Below are 22,184 nucleotides of genomic sequence, written 5' to 3' on the forward strand. Positions count from 1 at the left end.
CTGATAGTCCAAATTAGCCTCTGCCTGTAAATCAATGGCAAACCATGTAATGCTAACAAACATCACTGCAGGACTGCAGGTCATGTACACATTAACACCAAGGGGAGGTTTTCCAAGAACTCACGAGTTCATGTGTAAACTTTGACTATGAAATATCTCACTTCTCACTGAACTTTATCTGTAATGTAGAGTACACATAAATGAGTTTTCCAGTGCATACAAAGATGTTGCTGTGTTCTTTTCTTTTGACAAGTCAGGATCAATTATGGCAACGTTGACAATAATTAATACGACATAATTTGACAGCTCTAGTGGATACACTTAAAAAGACAGTACAAGCATGCATGAAAGAGAGATTCTCCCTCAAAAGTTACACTTTTAAGTCAACTTTAATGGATACAGAATAAACATAGATGGCTGTTGAATCCCTTTGGAGGGGAGCAGAACGTGCTCGCTTGGGAGTTGAAGGGACGAGTGCCGCAGCGACAAAATAAAGTAGGAATAGGTTCGGAGTGTCACACAGAGCAAATGGAAGCGTGAGTTTAACAGTGTGACATCACTGAAAATGCGGCAAAGCAAAGGAGAAACGAGAAAGAGTTAGGGCGAAAAGCAACACTATGGATAAATGAGAGGCCACAACAAGATGCAAGACGGTGTCGTGTTAGCTTTAGCTTTCACTGGTGAGTTTTTTAAATCAAAAAATATTAGCGTGATACACAAACTGGAGAATTAAGGGCAGTAAGCATTATGGAAAAATACACTTTGTTATAAAAGAACTAGGATTGAAATTCAATACAATGCAAGTCAGTGTCATTGCTCATGTTAATCATCAAAAATGTGCCTCTTTAAAAATTGCTGTAGCTGTTTATATTGGCTGTTAATTTGACTCTTTACCTGCGTCTGGCAGCTAGTGACACGTGCTTCCTGCAGCCTGCTCCTAATTCACAAAGCCAGCACTGTTATGCAGACTGCAGCCCTCCAGAGAGGCAAACGAGGGGAACTGCTTGCATTATTAAATAAAGCGTTTCTCTTACTCAATATTTAATTAATATCCAATTGGATCATGCTCCCCACAGACATAATATTATCCTGCTCATTTGAATATCATTACATTTGTCAAGTCTTGTGGATAACGCTCTAAATCCATAATTCTTTCATAAGTTCCTGTGCAGAAACAACAGAGGAAGTGTATAATCTCTGAGGGAGAGGTTGTGTTTTTTTTTGTGTTTTTTTTTTTTACAGTTTGGCGCTTTGACTTTAGGGCCAATTACAACAAGGGATGGATTTTTCTTTAACATATTTTCATCTCTGAAAAACTTCAATTGGCGGGAGCACCAAGGGAATGTGTGTGTGTAGTGATGCTTAAATGGCTGTGTGGAGAGAGAGATTCAGAGCTTATATGGTCAAGCAAAGAGTCCATGGAGAGCAGTAGTATGGGGACCATAGAAATCACAGAGAGTTTTTTGTTGTTGTTTTTTTTTTATCTCTTGGTGTAACTTGTCACATTGCTTTTATTTATCTTACTTCTTAAATTGAAATGATCTGATTATTCATGTATCAACTTTTTTTTTTCTTAGTCATTTGAGAACAAAGCAGTAACACTGACATGTTTTACTTTGGGGCATAGGAGAGAGGATGATAAGGTATTAAGACTTGACCATGCAAATAGACACTCAGGCAGATGCAAATATTATCTCCCACCACCCCCATTCAAAGATGCAAACATGCACCACCTGTTGGACAGTCAAGCACTTGGACAAAGACCATGGGGCATTCTCAATGAGAACATGAACACTTAATGCGCGACAAATATACTGTATATAAAAGAATCATAACGTTAAAAAAAAAAGCTGTGTGGAGAATTAAATGAATTTCTGATTTGTGTTGTGTTCAAAAAGTAAAAACCCACCAACCTTCTCGTAGCTCTGAGGGATGTAGGGAAATTGATGCAGAACAAAATAATATAAGGAAAGGAGAAAATAAAGGGAAACACAGAGAGTAAAAAGGTTTTTTTTTAGGTGTACAAATGCTACTTAAACAATTCGAAGGACCTTCTGTCTCGACGGTGCAGGGAGTCTCGTGTGTCTCCCTAACACCCACAGTACAGAACAAAAGCTCAATCCTGAAGGATATGAAAGAATATTTACTTCTAACCAAATTGTACACAAGCAATATGCTAAGTTTAACATGACAAATTATCTTTAATCAATGTAGTTATAATGCTGAGTAAAATGCCAAATGGGAACAGAAGGCTTATTGATGATTACAAAACCTAATCAAAGGGCCGAGGCTCATACTAGAATAAATGTATTTTCTATAAAGAAGTGATGAAAGGAGCCAGATAAAAAATATATTCAGTGACAACATTTTGAAATGTATGAATCACAATAAAGTCACGTTGGTTGTGTGCCAAAACGATACTAAAGCCCTGACTGCTGTGTTCAAAGTTCAAGTCAAAAGTATTTACAATATTTATATGAGCGCATAACACGTTCAAAATAATTATAAAAGCACACAGGCTCAAATTATTTAGCTTCACATGAATTACTGTAGCAATCAAAATTAGAGACTGCTGTTTTTACACATGGATACTATTAATAGAAATTAAGAGGAATTAACATTTTAATTATATGTATAGTTTGCAATTTTTTACTTTTGTTTTTAAATCTAACTGTATACAACAATTACAATTAATGTTAATTAATAAACAATTACTGAGATCAAAATTGTCCTTCCAACGTTACTAATAGGGTAAAAAAAAAAAAAAGGTCAGAAAGGATCGTTTCATTGCTGTGGAAAGAATTAGGACTACTATGGAAGGGTTGTCCACCCTCTCCTAACTTTGACAGTGAGGTTTGAAAGACAATTAGTATCTAAAAAACAGCAAGCAGTGTAGTCATCGTTAGGCTCAGGATAATCATCGGGAAGGAGCAGAAACACATAAGATCGCAGCTTTTGTAGGTTCAAATCAGTGCAGGTAAGTCAAGTGCAAAAACAAATCAAAACCAAACCATACTTACAATGGCCTAACAGCTTTTGGCCCCAGACTGTACTGGCTGATTTAAAGATTTCTCATGAATTTAAAGGAGATAGTTTATATTATACTTGATTGAAGCATGCAAGTGTTGATCACATGCGATTCCTACTGTACCTCTGACATAAAGATTGGCCGGTGCAGAGTAGCGGGTTCCATCGTTGTTGGTTGCCACACATTCATACTTCCCCTGGTCGGACTCTTCACTCTGCTCTATCTGGAGGGCTCCTGGTTGGGAATAGCAAACGGGTAGTGGAGTGTGCATGGTTAAAACAGGGTTGTTGGCAAGTTCACAGTCAAAATGAACAGAAAAGAACTTTGTTGACCTCAAAGCGGCCAAATAAATCGTCTCCAGTGCTAGTTAAGCTTTGTCCTTTTACGTTTCAGTAGTTGGACGGAAACATTCTACAAACTGCATCCTAGACACTACATGCTTGCGTCCATTATGTTATGTCTATTGAAATGTTCAACCCCCATGTTTATCACAATCTGATCCACTTGCTGTGGTAAAACTGAGACTGTTATGCTAGATGAGGAACAGCTGCAAATGCTTGTTGTGCAGGACGTTGCAACACAAATAATCTATTTGTCCTAAAAGGTTTAAAGTAACAAGAAAGCAAAAGAAAATAACACTTTGTCAAATGCAAAGTAAGAAAGAAAAATACTTAAGTTATCGTCTGTCTATAATACATTTGCCTCGTTGGTGGCTTTGTTAGAGAAAAATACTGAATATTTTTATTGTATAGGGTCTAAAAAATACACTCATCCTAATGCCAATATAAAAAAAAGGTCACGATTTCACTTTGAAGAATAGGGGCAAGCCCTTCAATATACAACATGTCACTGGACTGGTCAATATGGGGATGAGTGATACTGCTTCAGGGAAACATGGATCAAACAAAAAAAGGTTTACAGTATAAGAAAGCAGCATAACAAGGGAGGACAATTGAAAGAAAGAAATTTAGGTATGAATTTTAGCATATTCAATCACAGATCAAGTGTAACATTGACCGGACAGAGTAATTTGGGACTTCTATCAGGTGAAGTCGATAAAAAAAAATGCAGCTGGTAGAAAAAATTGAAAAATGCTGCTTTTATATGCGAAAAAAATGTTAATTAGAGTACTATGTAAGGCAAAAGTAACATATTACCCTCTGTTACAAAATGTTTGACATGCAAATCTTGGCAAGAAATGTATGTCGGCACAACTTACAACCTTCTGACAACCCTTAGCTGAAAAATAAAATGCATTTGTATTAGAAGACAAAATTCAAAATATCGGCTTGATCCGACAAGAAAGTAACCAACCACTGCTTTAGCTTCTGAAAGCTACAAAAGACACCCATAAAAATCCACCAATGGGATCAGCAGTGTGGTGTCACATGACCAAGGGAAAAATGGCTTTATGCATCAACAACTCTCCAGCTTCTCGTCACACGCCAAAAATGAGCCAATCGGGTCCTCGCCAGACTACTGTTTGCCTTCCCCAAACCCTGAAGAAAAAAAGTCAAAAAGTAAAATAGTCTCCAAACCCAAGAAAAGTAAGAAAAATAGGTGAAAGAGAAAAAAGCACCGTATAAACTTTATCAAAAAAGTGGTTGTTTGGGCTTTTTTGTAGAGGTACAGGAGAGGAAAGCAAATAGAAGAAATGGGAAAAAAATAGTTTGCAAAGATAGAAAGAATTCTTTGGGAGAAAAAAGCAGAGGAGAGGCAATGTTGTCTTCAGCATGCCTGCGTGATTCCACAGCATCTGTGCATATTTTTAGTGCTGGACAAGAACAGCTAAGGGGGAAAAAATGCTTGGTTGTTTTAGTTGGACAAAAAGAGGGACACATGATTCGCTATGGTCAAAAAAGAAAACAAAAATGAACGGAAAAAAATATAGTTTAAAAAAATAATTGTCATTGGATATGCTTATTTGAGCCAGAGCAAGCATATCACAACTGAGCTAAACAGGCTCTTGAAACCAGAACAAAAAGGAGGAAATAAAGCATAGACAAAAAGATGGAAGACAAATTTATCGAAGAAAAAATAAAAAACAAAACAGGACAAAGAAGAAGGAAGGTCCATGTGAACAAAATGGGATTTGGTATTGGTAAACAGGACAAAAATGGAGGTGATTCGAGTGAATGGATGGGTTGACAGCAAGAATGAATTTGTATTATTTTCATTCTGTGAACGTCAGTTCAGCACTCTTACCTCTTATTGGTGTACCACCTGGGTGGATAATATGAATGCAAATAAGATTAGAAAGAAGAAGCATTAGTACGAGTAGATAGAGGCTGGGGGCTTTGGAAGAAGAATCAAATTAGATTTAACAGGGTACGTAAATAAAGGTACTAGAGGAAAGAGAAAGGAGATAGAGAGAGAGAGAGAGAGAGAAGAAGAGCTTTTTTGTGCTCTACTGGCAGAGAAAGACAGGATTCATCATAGAAAATTCATAGGTCAGAGAGAAGAATTTGTACATTGGTGTACCACGGGGAGGTGCCATTTTTGGAAGTGGCATGGCTTCTGAAGAGCATCTACAAAGGGGAAAGACTTGGAGGACTTTGTGTATAAGGTCAAGAGAAGTCATATTTAAAAAAAAGCCTGAGTTCCCTTTGCTTCACCTGAGCTGGTCACCTCCCTACAAACTCCTTGAAATATCCTATCCCTAATGTTCTGATGTTAAAAGATTAAAGACGTGAGTAAGTGGTGGGTCAGTGAGTGAGTAACATGTGAGGACAGGTCATTACCAAAGTCATAATATGACAAGACTAAGCTGAAGCTTGGTGATTATCATCTCAAGATACTATAACTGGTACGCTAAAGACACTTGAACACCTTGGGGTGAGGGAAAGTGTGTGTAGCCCTGAAACTAAATCTAATCTAATCTAATATCCGTTAGTAAAATGCATGCCATGCATTTTAATAGTTGTTGGAAACATGAAAAATTAGTGGGGGGGTGATGTGTGCTTTAGAGCTAAGCACTTACCAAAGGATTCTGTAGATTTAAAAATATAGAGAGAAGAAAGACAGCATAAGAATACGATCATATTCTTTATGGAAGTTTAGTTGACAAGGTTTGGTTAAATCTTTAATAACTGCGTGAATCAAAGTCGCACATTAGAAATAAGAGTTAGCTCTACACAGTTCTGTTGAAAACAAGTCAGGAAGTCATGTTAACAAGACGTTTTAACAAGAGGACAGCTGTGAAATCTGTGAAGACAGGTGGTCAAACATACAAGACTTGGACTTTACAAGTAGTTACGCTGATGCGTTGCCATTAGCGGGGAATTAAAGCGGCAGGCTATGATTTTTGTTAACTTTGAAAGGTAAATATTCCCTATTGTATTGAAATATTGTAAACTTCAGATATCCAGGCGAATGGGTATATTCGGGTTCATCACAGGCAAATCAAAACAAAGGTAGCATCTGTACAATAAAGCAGGGGCTTTAAGTTGAAAGAATTAAGCGTAAGGGAGAAGGCTTATGGAGTTTTACGCACTACTGTGGCTGATTGCACAGAATTAACTGTTTTTCATTGATTCTATAAAAAAACAAAGCTGCACATAAGAAAAGCAAAAACAATTTCGGAGGTTGTTTCAGGATCCCTCTTTCGGAGGTGGAAGGCAACAATTGCACAAGTTTAATTTGCTTTACTGCTTGTTATCCTTGTTTAAAATCATTGTGCACTCCTTAGCAGATTCTGAATGAAGCCGAATGTTGAATATTAATCGTAAAAAAAAGAAAGAAAGATAGACACAACAAATGAAGAGAATGGATCAAAAAAAAAAAAAAATCCTGCACCAATGCAGTGGAAAGGAAATCAAAGCCAAAAACAGCAAAATAATCAATTTTTTAAAAGTCACAGCAGTGAGCAATGAGGGCAGAAGTTAGGGCAGAAGCCAGCAAACAGAAGGGGAAACAGTCCCGACAGCCCAAGACAACACTGGAAGACAAGAAGGGGGGCACACGTACAGACAACACACACCAGGATTTACAGAGAGTAGAGGACAGGATATAGTAGAAACAATGCCATTACCTACAAAATGAAAAGCCAAATGAGAAGTTAAATTATGGAAGGAAGAAGAGGATGAGAGAACAGAACAGGGGGAGCAGAGCAGAAAGAGGATAACGAGAAAGAAGACTCCCTGTTTCGAGACAAGGTTTTCAGCACAGGAAACCTACCTGATCTGAGCTGTTTAATGCGTCCATTGTTGTTGGTGGTGTTGACGGGGAGGAAGTCTTTGAACCAGGAAATGTCAGGGTCAGGGTTGCCACTGGCGGCACAGAGCATGGTGGCAGTGCGAGTTCTCTCCACCACTTTTAACTGTGGGCCCATGTCTATGGTGGGGAAACCAGGGGGCAGCTGGTCCTCTGGAAAAAGATGAGAGACATTGTGGCAGAGGTCAGAGTCAGAAAGTCACTGATCCTCCTCCAAGTCTGTGCTGAGCAAATGAGGAGGTAGAGCCAGTGGAAATTAAAATCATAAGACTAGAGAGCAAGAGGATAGATGAAGGTCTTGGACGAAAGTAGAGACAGCTTTGTATCAGCACAATACAGTAACATAGTAAAATAGATGTGTTTTTTTGTTACAGTATTTTCTCTGAGTAAAATTGTACATTCTTGCTCAAATCTTGCTAATTCATTTTATTCCTACCCAAACACTATTTGGTATTGACAAGGACAGAAAAATGATTTAAAAAAAAGTGACTATGGATAACAACAGTTAAGTAGTCATCGAGCAGTTTAGTTTATTGGGAGAAAAATGTAACTTGCTGAAAGATAGAGGAGAATAGATAGCACACACACACACACACAAACAGAATGCGTGTGGACTGTGAAGTAAATGCTAAAGCTTACTTAGCCCACTTCTACTTTAACTTTATATTTTCCTGAGAGGAAATTTTAGTTTGAAGCCAGATGAAAACAGTAGGAACATAGGAACATAGGAACACAGGCACAGAGAGTCAGACAACAGAAATAACATCTATGCCGGAATGACGACGGACATATCACCATGGCAGATACTTTTCAATTCCAGCTAGCCCGACCCCGAAAGCATACCCTGCTCTGTTGTTAATATTACTCCGAATGGGACCTTTATTTAAATAGTGATCAAATTGCTTAATTTAGAAAGACCGGGAACTTTTAGACCATCGAGTAATTTGGAAAAAGTTTTGTGAAGTAATAGATAAAAATGGATTATCCCATCTTAATCTTTACAGAAATGCTTCTTGTTACATCTTCCTGTTTTTTGGAGCCGCTGTTAACACCCATTTTTCCCCCACTGGTGGATCAATAAAGTTGAACCTTATCCTCCTTATCTTCATCAATAGTCGCCCCCTGCTGGCAAATCAAAAGAATGCAGAACTGAGCTACTTGTGCATGGACTTAAATTTTAAAACCAGCGACGACATCAAAAAGAACTAAGCTAACTGTCTTTTCGCTCATTTAAGTCTCGACAGGAAAGCCAATGTGCACGTTGACCAAATCATACAGATGCTTTTTTTTTTTTTAAACAAGGGGTAGAAGAAAAAAATGACTGGCCACACATGTACACAGGTGAAGTGAAGCTTTGAAGTTCTTTGACGAGGGTGGGTGCCTTTGCCGTGTTTGTTTTTCGCTTGCTTGTTCCTGCCTTGTCTCAACTTTCCACATCTTGCTGCTGTTTGAGATGTCACAGAAGATAACTCACTACGCTCCTTACTCCAAACATGTTCCTCGAGCAAAACAGAGGAAAATCAAAGCCTTGAACAGCTTTGTCTGAAGCTCATTGCTCTGAACAGGAAATATTTTTGGCTCGCAGCAAAGGTGATCTAGATAGAGTGCAGAGTGGAATATTCAAAGCAGGCGTGCGACTGCCTCTCCGCAATGTTAGGTGCTAATCTGCAAAACAAGACCTACTTATTCTGAATGCAGATGAGGTTTATGTTGCACCTTAAGTTTCCCTTTCCCTGCTTGTGATATGGCTAATTAGTGTCTTCCATCGCTCTCATAAACGGCATCTTTTTGGAAACACTTTCTTCATTAAATTTTCATGAGGAGACATCAGTCTGGAAACAGCTTTGCGATGCCATAGCCAAACGACAATCATGGCCGCCTTCCAACAATGCTTTTGGGTATCTGGCATGAGAAAGCACCTCGATGGATAAATCTTCTCAGAGAGAAGCTGTATTACAAATGAGTGACTTCAGACTGAACTGCAAAACTTTCCCATCGCAACTCTGTGTCCCTGCCTGAACTGACATGTGTTTTGACAGTGATTGAAAGGTATTGTTTGTTCCAGCTTTCAAAACAGCCAATCAACCTGCGGTATGATTTTAAAATGGATTTAATGAATTCAAATCCTATATAATGCATACCTCTTAGTGTGGTCACTGACTTGGCAGGCGTGTACTGTAATGCAATTATGCAGTAAATCTTGGCCGATGCATTCTTATATGGTTCCTCACTGTAAGACCTTGACACGGTAAGCCATATATGTTATCTTTATCACTTTCAGTATCCATTACGGTAATGAGAGATGCTCCAGCTTCACCCTTGTGAAAAGTTTCGAGGTGTCTGGCACTGTGTTTGCTGGTTGTTTGCACAAAAGTGTGCAGCTCATTAAACCAATAACCGCCTCATCGAGTCACTTCAGACACACAGTTACCTCACACTTAACAGTAAACGTCATAGCTATACTAAAAATGATGAAGCAGTAAAAAATACATGGTTAAATGTTTAGTAATTGCCTGATTTTCTCTTAACTAACTTATCAACGTGATGCTTTTGGGGTTTTGTTTTTTTCAGCTGGATGTTGTTTGCTAGGTTATTGGTAGTGAGTTATATACCATTTAAATCTCAATGTGCCAGACTTAAGCACAACTTGCTTTCATTTATAACATAGTTATAAAATAGCTTCAATATTGCTCTGATTTTTTCCTATAGTGCTCAAGTATTCAAAGAGAAAACTTATCATCCATCTATTATCTATACCGCTTTTTTTGTGGTTGGTTGGAGCCAATTGCAGCTTTCTTTAGTTGAGAGGTAGGGTACACCCTGGACTGGTGGCCAATCACAGGGCAGATAAAATATGTGACATAGTCTTACTGTAAAATCACTAGATGTAGACTAAATGCAGAAAAATCAAAAGAAACAGAAAAGTGTTTTGTCTTAGAAAAAGGTCTTTTCCAAACGAACCATTAAAACAACAATTGAAGAATAACAAAAAGCCAAACGTCAGTAACTAGACTTCTTAAGGTGCTCATTCATATGGAGAACGACATGGAAGAAGAGAAAGGAATGAATAGTACATGGTAGCTCCTGTCCGCGCTACCGTCAGCCTTTTCAAGGTTGAACACACAATTAGTCGATTCTTCAGTGAGTCAAAAGTATACCTGATCAAACACAATAGCCAGAAGCAAGTCTAGCAGCATGGATGTGTGTTGAATATTGTAATTGGATGTGACAAGCCATGCAACCTAAAAAGCGACTCCTGTGAAATTGCAATGAATTTTAAACAAAGTGCTCAAGAGATCATAATAATTTAGCTGTCTAAGAGTCAAAATAGTTTTTTTTATTCTTTTCGAAGGAGATATGCATAGTGCTGTGCCACAACTGTTAGTTTAAAATTATATCTTTTGAATATCAGGGCTCTCAAAATGTAGACACAGTCCAGACCATAATAATCAAGCCTGATTTTAGTTAAGAGTGGAACTCCTTTAAAAAATCAGTCTGGGTGAAAAGGGCACTTTCCCCAAAACCATCTTCCTTATCCTATAGGATGCGAGTGTTACACAATGCTGACCCTATTGCAGGCAGTTGATATGACTCCAGTCAGTGCATTTAAAATTAATGATCTGTTACAAAGGTTTCTGGCCTGTTGAATGCATTCTTGCTTAGCCCAGAAACGTATTTTACAGCTGCTTTGTGCACTCGTGCTCACAAAAAAAAAAACGGCCACAGAGTCATGACATCCCCTGTACGGTATGGAAGAAGTTTTCTCCCACAGAACTTTAGATCTGAGATACAGGATCACTTCACAGAAGTACCTTGATGTTGTCAACTTCTTTTGCAACTCTGAGCTCATTTACTTCACAAAGAAAATTGCCATTGTGATAACAAATAAAGGAGAAGTGGAACACATTCCCCAGCTTGTGCTGTGATTAACAACTCAAGTCAACAGAGCTACTGCAGCGTTTTCTCTCCAAGGCCAGGAAACCAAAAGAAACCCTAATGAATCACTGTTTAATTTCAACCTTGGCAAGTTTGTTAGGGGTTTGCAGAAGTTGGGGCGATTGGCATTTGTTAAAAGTAATGAGTGAAATAATTAAGCAGCAAGAGGACAATAAGCTAGTAGTTTTTTTTTCCCCATGTGATGTTCCTCTAACAGTCAAGAGGTTGTTGTTCAACATAAATTATTAGCAAGGTGTTACTTAGTAACTCTGAGCTGCATCCTGATGGAGTGGAAATTAGAAAAGTTTTGTGTGCCTGTAGAGCATTTTTCTTTTGTTTGTCATTGTCATTTTGTGTATGTGTTGGGCTTAGCATTCTGTAAGCGTTAGGACTTAAGAATGTATAGGGGCTAGATAGCTGGTATATAAAAAAAAAGCAAAGCTTAAAGGTGAAATTATAAAACAAAAAAGGGGTTGTACAGATTTCCCCACTTCCTTAATCTACCTCTCTGAAAACTGCAATCTCAGGGACAGTTAAAGACAAGGGCGTTTTCTGCCTTACAGACCCATACTGTATATTCAACAATGGATCTACACACTAAATGAGATGGCAGGCAGAGAAATGCTGAAGTCACCTTCTAGAGAAGTGCTGAGCACTGGTGCTTGATATAAAAAGACTCCCAATGACAATTTGCACACATTAGCCACTGCCAGGCTATCAGGTTGTATGAGTGTGCGCTGCCAAGTATTGGGAGGAGTATAAAGAGGACATTGGCTCAAAAAGTACCTCAGTGTGCAGATTTTTGCTGAAGACATAAGGCCACTGGACATAAAATCAACCCATTAGCAGATTATATCTATTGATCATTCATATAAAATGTAAGCGAATGAAATCACATTTGCCTTGTACGACAACAGCGGCCATTCCCGTTTCAAAAATGTAGCTTAAGTGCAGCATAAATTTAGCACAGTTCCTTATCACATCAGAGCCAATATACCCACTCAGTCCCAGCCTCTGTTTACAGTCAACTTCTCAGCTGTGGTGTAATGGCTTTAGTCACAAACTTAGTTTAAGCTCTAATTTAATTATCCTAATGGAGTCTTCAAAACAGATAAAGGTACCATACAAACACGCTCTGTTTCTGTTTACATGTTTGCTCGGTTCATTCTTCTCCGAGGTACTTGTGTGTATGTGAACTGTGAGGTGGTGTTTATAAGGTTAATGCAATTACACCTTCGTGCTGGAATTCATTAGAACCAGACGGTAAAACGAAGGCCAAATGTCGAAGGCTGTGAGAAAATGTGGCTCCAAAAAAAAAAAAAAAAAAAAAAAGAAGCTAATACTATAAGCAACCTTTTGCCTGTGTTGCACCTTCTGTACGCCTACCTTCCTATGGTACACAGGGTCAAAAGCCTTTTAATTCAGAATAATGATCAACTACATGCAGGGTACATGTTTTCAACAAAATGATTGGCGCTTCGTGGAAAGATTGCATCAACTTTAGCTTGTTGGTTCACAGTTTTCAGACTTATCTCACTAGATCACATTTTCATAGCACACTATGATGTCAAATGCCATGCCATATTGGGATTTTATTGATATCCTTCATTACGTATTACCATAAGGAAGGTAATACAATTGAGTGTAATTCAGCTTTTAAGTCCAAGGAAGTCAAACGCAGATTCTGTTTTATGACACTGGAATAATATTTGGCTACAAAATTACACATTTAATTTCAACTAAGTTGTGAAAAAGCCAAGGATTTGTTGCACTAGACTTAAAACATAAACCTTTCCGGTCACATTTTGGCTTTTGTTCCTTGGTTGCTGCACAAGGATTGGATACGGTCTGACCCTTTTCTTTTCATGCGGAACAAGACTTTCACCCTGCGGTTGAGGTTATTCTTCGGGGGAAAATCCCTGCCGGCCATTATAAGATATATTTATTTGAGTGGATACAATCTCCTCAAAGAGGCTGTCACAGGTCACTTGCTGTGGCAGCGTTGTGGAGAATAGTGTGTGTCAAGAGGTATTGTTGTTTGGGAATCCTGCCTTGGAAAGATGCAGGATTATGGAACTGTGGGAATTTGGGGCAGATGTCCTCAAGTACAACACGCTTACATTTTTGACTCTTCTTCTCCCTCTGGCCTAAAGATTATTTTTGCCCAGTTTAAAGAATCAATCTGATCCCCCTTACTACCCCTCCCCAGATAAGATTTTAGCCAACACAAAAGATTAGCCACAAAACATTACCCATGGAGTGTGACAGCACTGCTTATATTTCTCAGCAGCTTGAGCCAAAGCCAGTTTTTTTTCCCCACTACCATGCTGAAGCATATAATTTTAAGTTGAGGGACACTGATTAAAGCCCTTTGCACGCTCAAGAATCCAAAAGAAGTGAGAACAAAGATAGAAGAATTTCGCAGGGTTAGGGTGCTAATCAAGTTAATCATACAGCACTCTTGCTGTTCACAAGGATGGCACTTAGACTTTGGTATGTTATTTAATGGTTTGCTCACACATTAGCCGTCGAAGATTAAAGTAGAGCTCACGTGACTTGAGTTGGCGAAACAATATTAAAAAAAAAAAAAAGGTCAAGAATATTTAAGGTGAAGGGTGAAAGATTTGTAGGATTCAGACTTGTTTTTATAGCCATGTACACTTACATGCAAGGAATTTGTCTTGGTGTACTGGTGCAAAAGAAAAAAAAAACAAGGCTAAAATAACAAGTACTTAAATACAATAAAAAATGACAGTGATTTTGTGATGAACACAAAATGTACAAAGGGTGCAGGACATCGACACTCAGATAAAAAGACATTGTCTATCGAGGCAGATATTTGGTCTACGGTGTTTAAATGAGGTTGCTGATTAAGAACACATTAACAGTAAAACAATGTTCACAATCATTGGTTGACAAATCTGTGAAAAAAAATGATCAAATGCCTTGTTAAAACATCCGTTCAGAGACGACCTGAATCCTCTCATACAAAGCGCTCCGTTAGGCCCCTGTTCAACTGACGTATTCAGTTATATTTTTTCCTTTGGCATGGGAGAGGGAACTGTTAATTATGCTTTTGTTTTCACACAAACAAAATTACTCAACCAAACGTAAGAGCTCTTGATTAACAAAAGGCACACAGCAATTCCATATTGTGCCAATTCTATGACGGCATCTGTTCTATTTTTCCTCTTTCCTCTCACTCTAATGTCTCGCCACTTTCACCCACATCGTTGTTGATTTCCTTGCTCTGCTTCCAAGCTACACTGTATGCTTTGATTTAAAGGTGTACCTCAACAATCGAACACTAAATGATTGGCAGGCTCTAAATCAGAGTCCACCCTTTTCTTTATCAGCTACCTGCAGCTTGGTTGAACTCCCGCAAACTTGGACTCAGACAACATTGCTCTACTCCGTACTCCATCCATCATGCCACACATGAACTTTAGCAGAGTTGAAACTTATCTCTACATAAATTTTTGACGATGGATCTACGTAACTCTTGTATTTCCCGTACTTACTATATCACATATTTCCTATGGTTTTAAAGAATCTGCATACATTTGATTGTATTCATGTAAATCACCAGTAAAATGGCATAGCCTCTCTGCTCTGATCCTAGTTTTTGCTTTAGTTACTACTTGACACCTAGAACTTGATGATATGCTAGACTTTCCCATCATTTTACGCCATTGTCTACGCCTATTTCTCTCAGCAGCGCCCTCTGTAAAATGTCTGAAATACTGCAGGAAAGATGCAAGTTAGAACTACTTTTCTTCACATTAAGACTGCAAGGAATCATTCATGACTGAGCAGGTATAGCAATCCACAGAGAAAACAACAAGTCAGGTAGGCATGCAAGGCACAAAAGCTAAGGTGAGAAAAAAAAGGAGAAACAGACAAATTAAGATGTCTAAAATTTCCTTAAATGCCCTCAGAAAATCCAAAGACTGTATTTATCTTGTTGATACATCCCACTGCTGTTTGGCACATATAATGTCCAGTCTAAATAAGATTAGGTTTCCCTCAGAGCTTCCTTTGAGCCAGATTTCTCAAATAAGCCTCCTGGCACCTGCACAGGGTAGGTATTGCTTAACTAATCCAATAATGGAAAAAAAGAGAAATGCCCAGCACTTCTTTCTAATACAGCGCACACAAGTGTGTCTGGGTGGAAATGTTCACCTTCCTGAGTTTCGCAGGCCTCTGAACTGGGATTCAACCCTTACTTTTTTTCTTTTCCTTTTATAAAAAGGCATGGATCTGGATTGATTTGGTTATTTAATGAATGCCTGGACTGGAAAAGACTTAGAAGCTCAAATGTGAGAGCACGTCCCAATTTTATACCCTCGGGCCACAGCTTTATGTTCCAAAGCCTTAGACGAAGTGATGAGAAAATGTTAAGTGGCAAGGCATGACTGCTTTTCAGTTTTGGTTTATAAATGCATCTGTGCCCGTCTTGCAGGTTAAAACTAATCCTGTTGTATATAGCAGAATGCTGGAGAGTTCAGGTTTTTTTTTCTTTTTTTTTTTAGAAAGCCTTTGACCCATTTATCTTAACTTAAGGTAAACATGTATTTAACTCTTTCAAATAACAGCATGTCAGTGTTCCTTGTATTTATTTGTGTCAAGACTATTTTTCCGATAATGTAAGACATTGCTAAACATACAAGGGTGGGCTATTTTAGGTTAAAATAACACAACGAATGGATGCCATGCTTGGTAATTTACCTGTTTAAATTCAGATGACAACTACCCACACAAGGCTTCCAGAAAACCAGACCATTGGTGTCATGTTTTTGCAAATGTTCCCTAGAATACTATATATATTGAAGTGAAAAAAATGTCTACCTCTATGCAAAAGAAATCAGCAGAAAGAACGTAGCTGAGCTGACTAAAACATATGTTGGTTGAGTTCATTAGCTGATCCTACATGTACTGTACAAAGCATGCTAATGAATATGACTTTCAATGTGCCACAGTTAGCTCAAACAGCTAATTCCAATTGTCTGTAATAGAGTTTTAAGAGGTGCAATCCCACTTCAACCCAAAGTGGCATTAAGTCTCCAAAGCTTAGTACCACTAAAAGGTAGTTCAGTAATTTGCTGAACAAATACAGTCTCTTTGAGAAAATTGCAAAAACCTGAGGGCAGACAATGCGAGACAATCTTGTGTCTTCTCAAATTTTATTTCACTCATGTTGCCTTGAGGAGAAAAAGGAATGGACTGGGAAATGCTACCCAATGTGTTGCCCCAAATCTCTTGTGATGATAAGCGTTGGAACAAAATACAGCAGGAGGGAAAGTGAAGGCTTCCTTAACCTGAGGTTCACGGCACTCTGTCTTGGTGAAAAATAGCATCCTCTCCCCCTTTGCCCTGCACTGATTGTTTCTCCCATAAATCCCCTTTGAGATTGTATAATTAATTGAATGCTGCTTATTTGTCATTAAAAAGCCCTCGCCTAATGCCTGAGATTATGAGGAAACCATTGTAGAGCCAATCTATTAATCATCCTTTTTGGGGGGTTTTTCCCTGAGAAAAACCTTCACAGATGAACAATCCAAATCTCTTTCTGAATGACATTGGCGAACTTGTTATACAAACTCTAAGCCCACATAATAGTGTCATGGTGTGTCTATTCTGGGGATTTTTAAATTTTTTTTCTCTTTTTAAATTAAAAATATATTCCCATTCAAGGACTGTTTTGGAATTGTAGGAAGCTCCATTTACAAGCATTAGCAGTTTTGGGTTGTAATATGGTGAGAATATGATAAAGAATTGTATGGCACTGCGGGTTAATGGTAAGAAATAGCTCGAGTTATGCTATAAAATGACTACACCTAATGTTCCTCCAGCCTCCCATCCTTTATAGACAACTATTCCAGACAGTAATGAGCTAATCTGTCCCCTTGTACTGGAACTGTAGGGAGCTCCATTGAGAAGCAGTTGTCGTTCTTGGTTGGAAATTAGGTGGAATTTGATAGAAAATGGTGGAGCGTCAGGATCTAAGCCAGAAAATGGCTGGAGTTATGTTTTTGAAATGACCCTGCCTAATGTTCCCCCAAGCCAGCCATCCCCTATAGACATTTTTTATGGCCAACGCTGCTGGGGCAGATTGGATCAGCCAAGCAGAGGGCACGCAACAGAGATGTGCGCCTCTTCTGGCTAGGCTCCCCAACTCTCCCTAGGCCCCGTGTCATTCATAAACATGACAGATTAGCTGTGATATTCCTCCATTTACAACACAGGCGAAGGGAGTGGGAGGAAAGAGAATGAAAGCAGCAGAGAGTGAGTGTTAGTGTCGGATGCCCCTTAGGGGTAGTGCTAAAATGGATGGGTAAAGAGGGAGATGAAAAGGAGAGATGAAGCAGGAAGGGCGGAGAGGGGGCCTTTCTCTACAGGCCTGGCTGGGCAGGCAGCGAGGCAGGCAGGAAGCCAGGCACAAAGCGCCATTTACGCTCAGATGCCCCCCCGCTCTTCTTGCTTTACAGACTACACGTTAGCGGAGCCAGATGTACTGTTCTGAGTAAAGATCACCTAGGGGGAAGGCGGAGAGGAAGACAGAGGGATTTTAAGACCAATCATGTTGTTTCTTCTTCCACACTTCCATTGTCTTTTACGTTTGCCTTACTCGCTGACTCTTCTTCTGCCTCAATGCAGTCACTGCTAGTCTGGAGACTTTCAAAGTAGCTCGATCCGTCTTTGTCTGTCTCTCGCCTCCCTCGCCTTATGTCCCCTTCCCGCCCTCTTCAGGATTTCACTTTGCATATTCCATTTGCTGGTTGTTACCTTGAGCAATGATTCCATTTACTTCCGAAAACAGTGCCCCATTTATTTAGAGTTTGGGAAATGGGAAAAAAAAGAAGAAAAAAAAACTTGTGCTCTTGTCTTCTTATCTGCCATCAGCCTTTTTTTCTGATATAAGTAATATTCAAAAGAGGAGAAGTGAGAAAAACTATTTGACAAAGCTTTGAGCTATTTGCCAAACACAAAGCTAAACCTGATGACGCTTATTCTTATATCAACTCCTTGAAATGAACCTCAGGATCCCTCTTCTCCTTTTCATTTAGCTCTTTTTTTTTAACAGTCCATCAACCCTCATTTGATCCTCTTGAGTGCATTAAGCATTCATAAATAAAGAGGAAGTGGCTGGGAATATATGAACAACCGCACAGTACCTTTTCCTCAGAGACGCCTCCATTCTCACAGACACTCCTGTCACTTTGAAGCATATACTGCCAGACATCTGTTCTCTTTTTATGTTCCAGGCTTATTCATTGTATATTTACCCTCTTACCGCCCACTAGGGATGGTTTGATGCTTCTTGATATTTCAGAGCTTAATAAAGAATATGTCTGTGAGTCAACATTTATCATGAAATAAAACTAAACTATTCGAGTTGCTCATTTCCTCCTTTCAGGGAGGGCTGTTAAAGACCAGGAGCTGGAGCCAGGGAGGACGCAAGAGAATGAGCCACCAGGTGAGACGTCCACACGGGGCAGGGAAAGACAGAAGGCGAAACTGTGAGATTTGAAGTTGCCTCATTAGCCCCTCATGTACTCTACATTCCCAAGGTGTTGGGTCAGCGTGTGTTGAATACCTTGGTTTGGATACTAAAGTGGCGAGTCACCTGCGTAAAAAAAATAAAATATATATATGTTTGTAAGGGGAGGTGTGCTACACTTTTCTTGTATGCAGAGATCCCATCAGTTGTCAAAACACACCCACAAAATCCTCTGAACTCGAACCCCTTTATGCATTTTGATAGGTTTCTGGGTCAAGGACCAGACTAGTATCATTAGACCCAGACGAGTACTTGTGGGGGGAGTTGTGGTTAAACTGTCTGAGGAAATGACAGTGTACAAGTTCACTTCCTCCTGAGAAAGGGAAAACTTTGCAGCTTTTTCAATTATTGATACGGCTAAAAGCTTGCAACAGGAGTGGGGAGTCGAGAGATTATTCATGCTTGCCAACATCCTGCTGAGAGGACCCCTAATGGAAAACGGGGGTTATATCAGGCTATTCAAAGTTTGCATAAAGGCATTCTTCCCATGTGGAAGATGATTGCTGTGACAGCAGAAAGCGGGAAGCATTACTTTATCATAAAATATATTATATAATGTTTTGAGATTTGACAGCTGGGATTAACCGAAGGCTGAGAGGATGAAAACATTTTCAATCTTGTCCCCTTTTTCCATAACACTCTAAATAAGTCATTGCACTTGCTTGTGCTGTACTGACTTTAAAATACAAGTAATTACAACCCTGAAACTCAACCTTTGCAACATCACTTTTACCCCACTCCAAAGTTGTATAGTTGTAATTAGTGAGCAGCCTTCGCACGGCTCAAAAAAAAAAAAAGTTTCCCAAGATCATTAGATGTATTAAGGACGACCCTGCAGTGGCCAATTAATCGAGTAGAAAATGACTTTTGAATGCAGCTCGGATCAAAGCAGCTAACATTAGCACCCCTCAACTACCTGGCTCACGCTCACACACTCCTGGGTTTCTGACCTTGACTTCAATCGTGATTATCCAATGGAATACTCCTTCATAAAAATGAGCACAAATTTAGATCGTATTTTATCAAGCCGAGCATGTAGCACGTTTCTGATCATTTCATATCCATCACAAATACTTCAAGTTGCAAATATGAGGGTGAATTTTAGCTCAATTTATTTCTAGGAAAAAGACACTTTGGAAAATAACAAAAAAAAACAACCAAAAACTAATTTGTCTGAATCGGTAATTGTTAATTCAGTAGGCTGTGTTTACAAGAACAGAGCAACAACATGCGCAGAATTATCTATCATGTTCAGTGTGCGTCCAAGAGCTCTTTTGTGGCTCTGGCAGATGTTTTCTCACAAACTACGCAGGCCAATAAAGTCTAACATCCATCTTGCAGGCAGCGCCTCTTAAATCATCATGCATACTTTAAATATACTGATTGGGTCCAATGATAACCGAAACACTTAGATCTTAGATAGTTTTTTTTTTTTTTTTTGACTAAATCGCTTTCTATCCATATTTTCAATAACAACCATGAATATCTTGTCATCCTGTGCTCTAATTTGAGAGACTTGTATGAAAAAAGGTGTCCTATGACACATCTACTGGACTCGAAGGTCATTGCTTGTGTTTGACATTGGCTGCAATCCTGTCCCAGCCTGACGACAAAAAACCACTGAAAATGTGCCAAAAAACAGAACTCGCTTCTTAAACAAAAGTGAGAGAAAGTTTACAAGAGGAACAGTTCCGAACAGTTTCTTGATTTTCTTCATACATCCTCATTTCAAATACACTAAGTCATTTAAACTCCTGCAGTGAGTCAGCAGGTTTCCCCAGCACAATTTCTAAGAGGAAAATGTGTTTTTCTCACAAAATTGAGTGTTCCATGTGGCGTCCTAGGTCCTGCCATCTACAGAGCCCCCGCCAGTAAACCAGAGAATTGTACGGTAGCTGCTGCCCACCCCACACCCCCCGCCCCCCCCTACATTTTGCTCTTCTCGAGCCACTGATCGCAAGCACAGTAATTTTACATCGGTCACTTGCTTCATCCCGACTGCATCCCCTGCTCCGACAGTCCGAGAGTGCTGACACAGCATTTATCTTGCTAAGCGATTCGAGCATGATGACCACCTTTTGTTCATCTTTTTCTCTGTACTATGTTCGAAAGAAGTACACAAATGATGGTGAGGAGGGAGCGCTGACGTTCATATGGTAAATGATTATTATCAGATCCTAAAAATTAAGGTTTTAGCTCTGCATCACAGCTAACATTGACTGGCTTCTATTCACTTTTCTCAGGAAAAACTACATGGAGGCAGGTTTTGTGTTTTATGAAGTCGAGGGAACATTTCTCTCCCAACAGTGACAGCCGAGTGGCTGCATTGTCTATGAATAATCGCTGATCATGTAGCAGCCCTTTCATTGTATGTGGAAGATTCCGTCTCAGCCACACGGCTTTTGGCGGTGCCACTGCACCATTCCATACAAATGGAAATGATGCATTCTGTTTTTTCCGTCACAGGAGAGCGGCTTCCCATTTTCCGCTCCCACTGTCAAGTTGTGCACAGCTGCATAAGTTTGCACACTTGTGTGTGGGGCGACAGGAAATGGCTGTTGACAGCATAATGGGAGTATGAGGGCGCAATATTAATCCTTAATCATGCCTGAATCATGAACCGCTGCACTGAAATCCACACATCATTCTGCTGGAACTGCTGCTTACACACAGTCTGGACCCGGTGAGGTGCTTTAGCTCCATTTTCAAACATTTGTTTTCTTTACTTATAGCTGAAGGTTGCACGTCGTTGCAGGCTCTGCATTAAAACCCATTTATACAGCAATATCTTGCAGAGGAATATTCATATATTAGATCAAATAACACGTCGATGAAATTAGATTCAAGCCTTGACATCCAAAATCTGCTGCTTCCTTATTTTCAATCCCTCCCCGTCATTCTCAATCACCAAGCAAATCAAGAAAACCCTAATTCAAAGATACAAGTTTCATATGAGTCGGGCCATTACCTAGTTAATCAAAACAGTGTGCAGAAAAAAAAAGTGCAGAAAGGAAAACCCACACCTCACACCATGATTTGACTTGGAACATCATTACCTTTCTGGGATCGCCTTTCATGCAAATGGCTTCTCTAAGCCTGGAAGTTCATTACTAATGGCGCTTCCCATCAACTTGGAGGCCTAACCGAATGCTAATGCCCACCCCCCCTCCCCCTCCCCCCTCCCCCGTACATCGAACGTTTCTCCTCGAATCCCCCTGTTCTTATAGCATGGCAATTACTACAATGTGCTTTTCCTTCATGGTATCTGGCATCCCCCCCCTGTGGCGAGCTTCCCACAACAGATGCTTTGCAGTTGTTTCCACACACCATTGGAGCCCAAATGAACTAAACGAACAGTCACTTTATATGTATTAGTCCTGGTGTCGTATCACTTTGTTTGCTTATTTATTTATCTCACACATCCAGCTTCGCTCACTATGACAGTAT

The 22,184-nt window shown here is 39.4% G+C and overlaps 1 protein-coding gene across 19 annotated transcripts in view; it reads right to left on the reverse strand.

The window, feature by feature from the left end:
• The window catches only part of LOC306841335 (receptor-type tyrosine-protein phosphatase delta-like), a 347,810-nt gene that overhangs the window by 39,279 nt on the left and 286,347 nt on the right, over positions 1–22,184 (reverse strand). For 8 of the 19 annotated variants that reach the window (XM_079371180.1, XM_079371177.1, XM_079371176.1 and 5 more), the window contains exons 13-16: positions 7,205–7,393; positions 6,009–6,017; positions 5,234–5,251; positions 3,152–3,262 (exon numbers count right to left, since the gene is read on the reverse strand). In XM_079371180.1, coding sequence (XP_079227306.1) covers positions 3,152–3,262; positions 5,234–5,251; positions 6,009–6,017; positions 7,205–7,393 — 327 coding nt within the window. The remainder of the gene's footprint in view (positions 1–3,151; positions 3,263–5,233; positions 5,252–6,008; positions 6,018–7,204; positions 7,394–22,184) is intronic. The other 11 variants (XM_079371178.1, XM_079371168.1, XM_079371167.1 and 8 more) reach the window with 2 other exon arrangements.

The sequence above is a fragment of the Symphodus melops genome (genome assembly GCF_947650265.1).
Source record: "Symphodus melops genome assembly, chromosome: 20".
Lineage (NCBI taxonomy): Eukaryota > Metazoa > Chordata > Actinopteri > Labriformes > Labridae > Symphodus > Symphodus melops.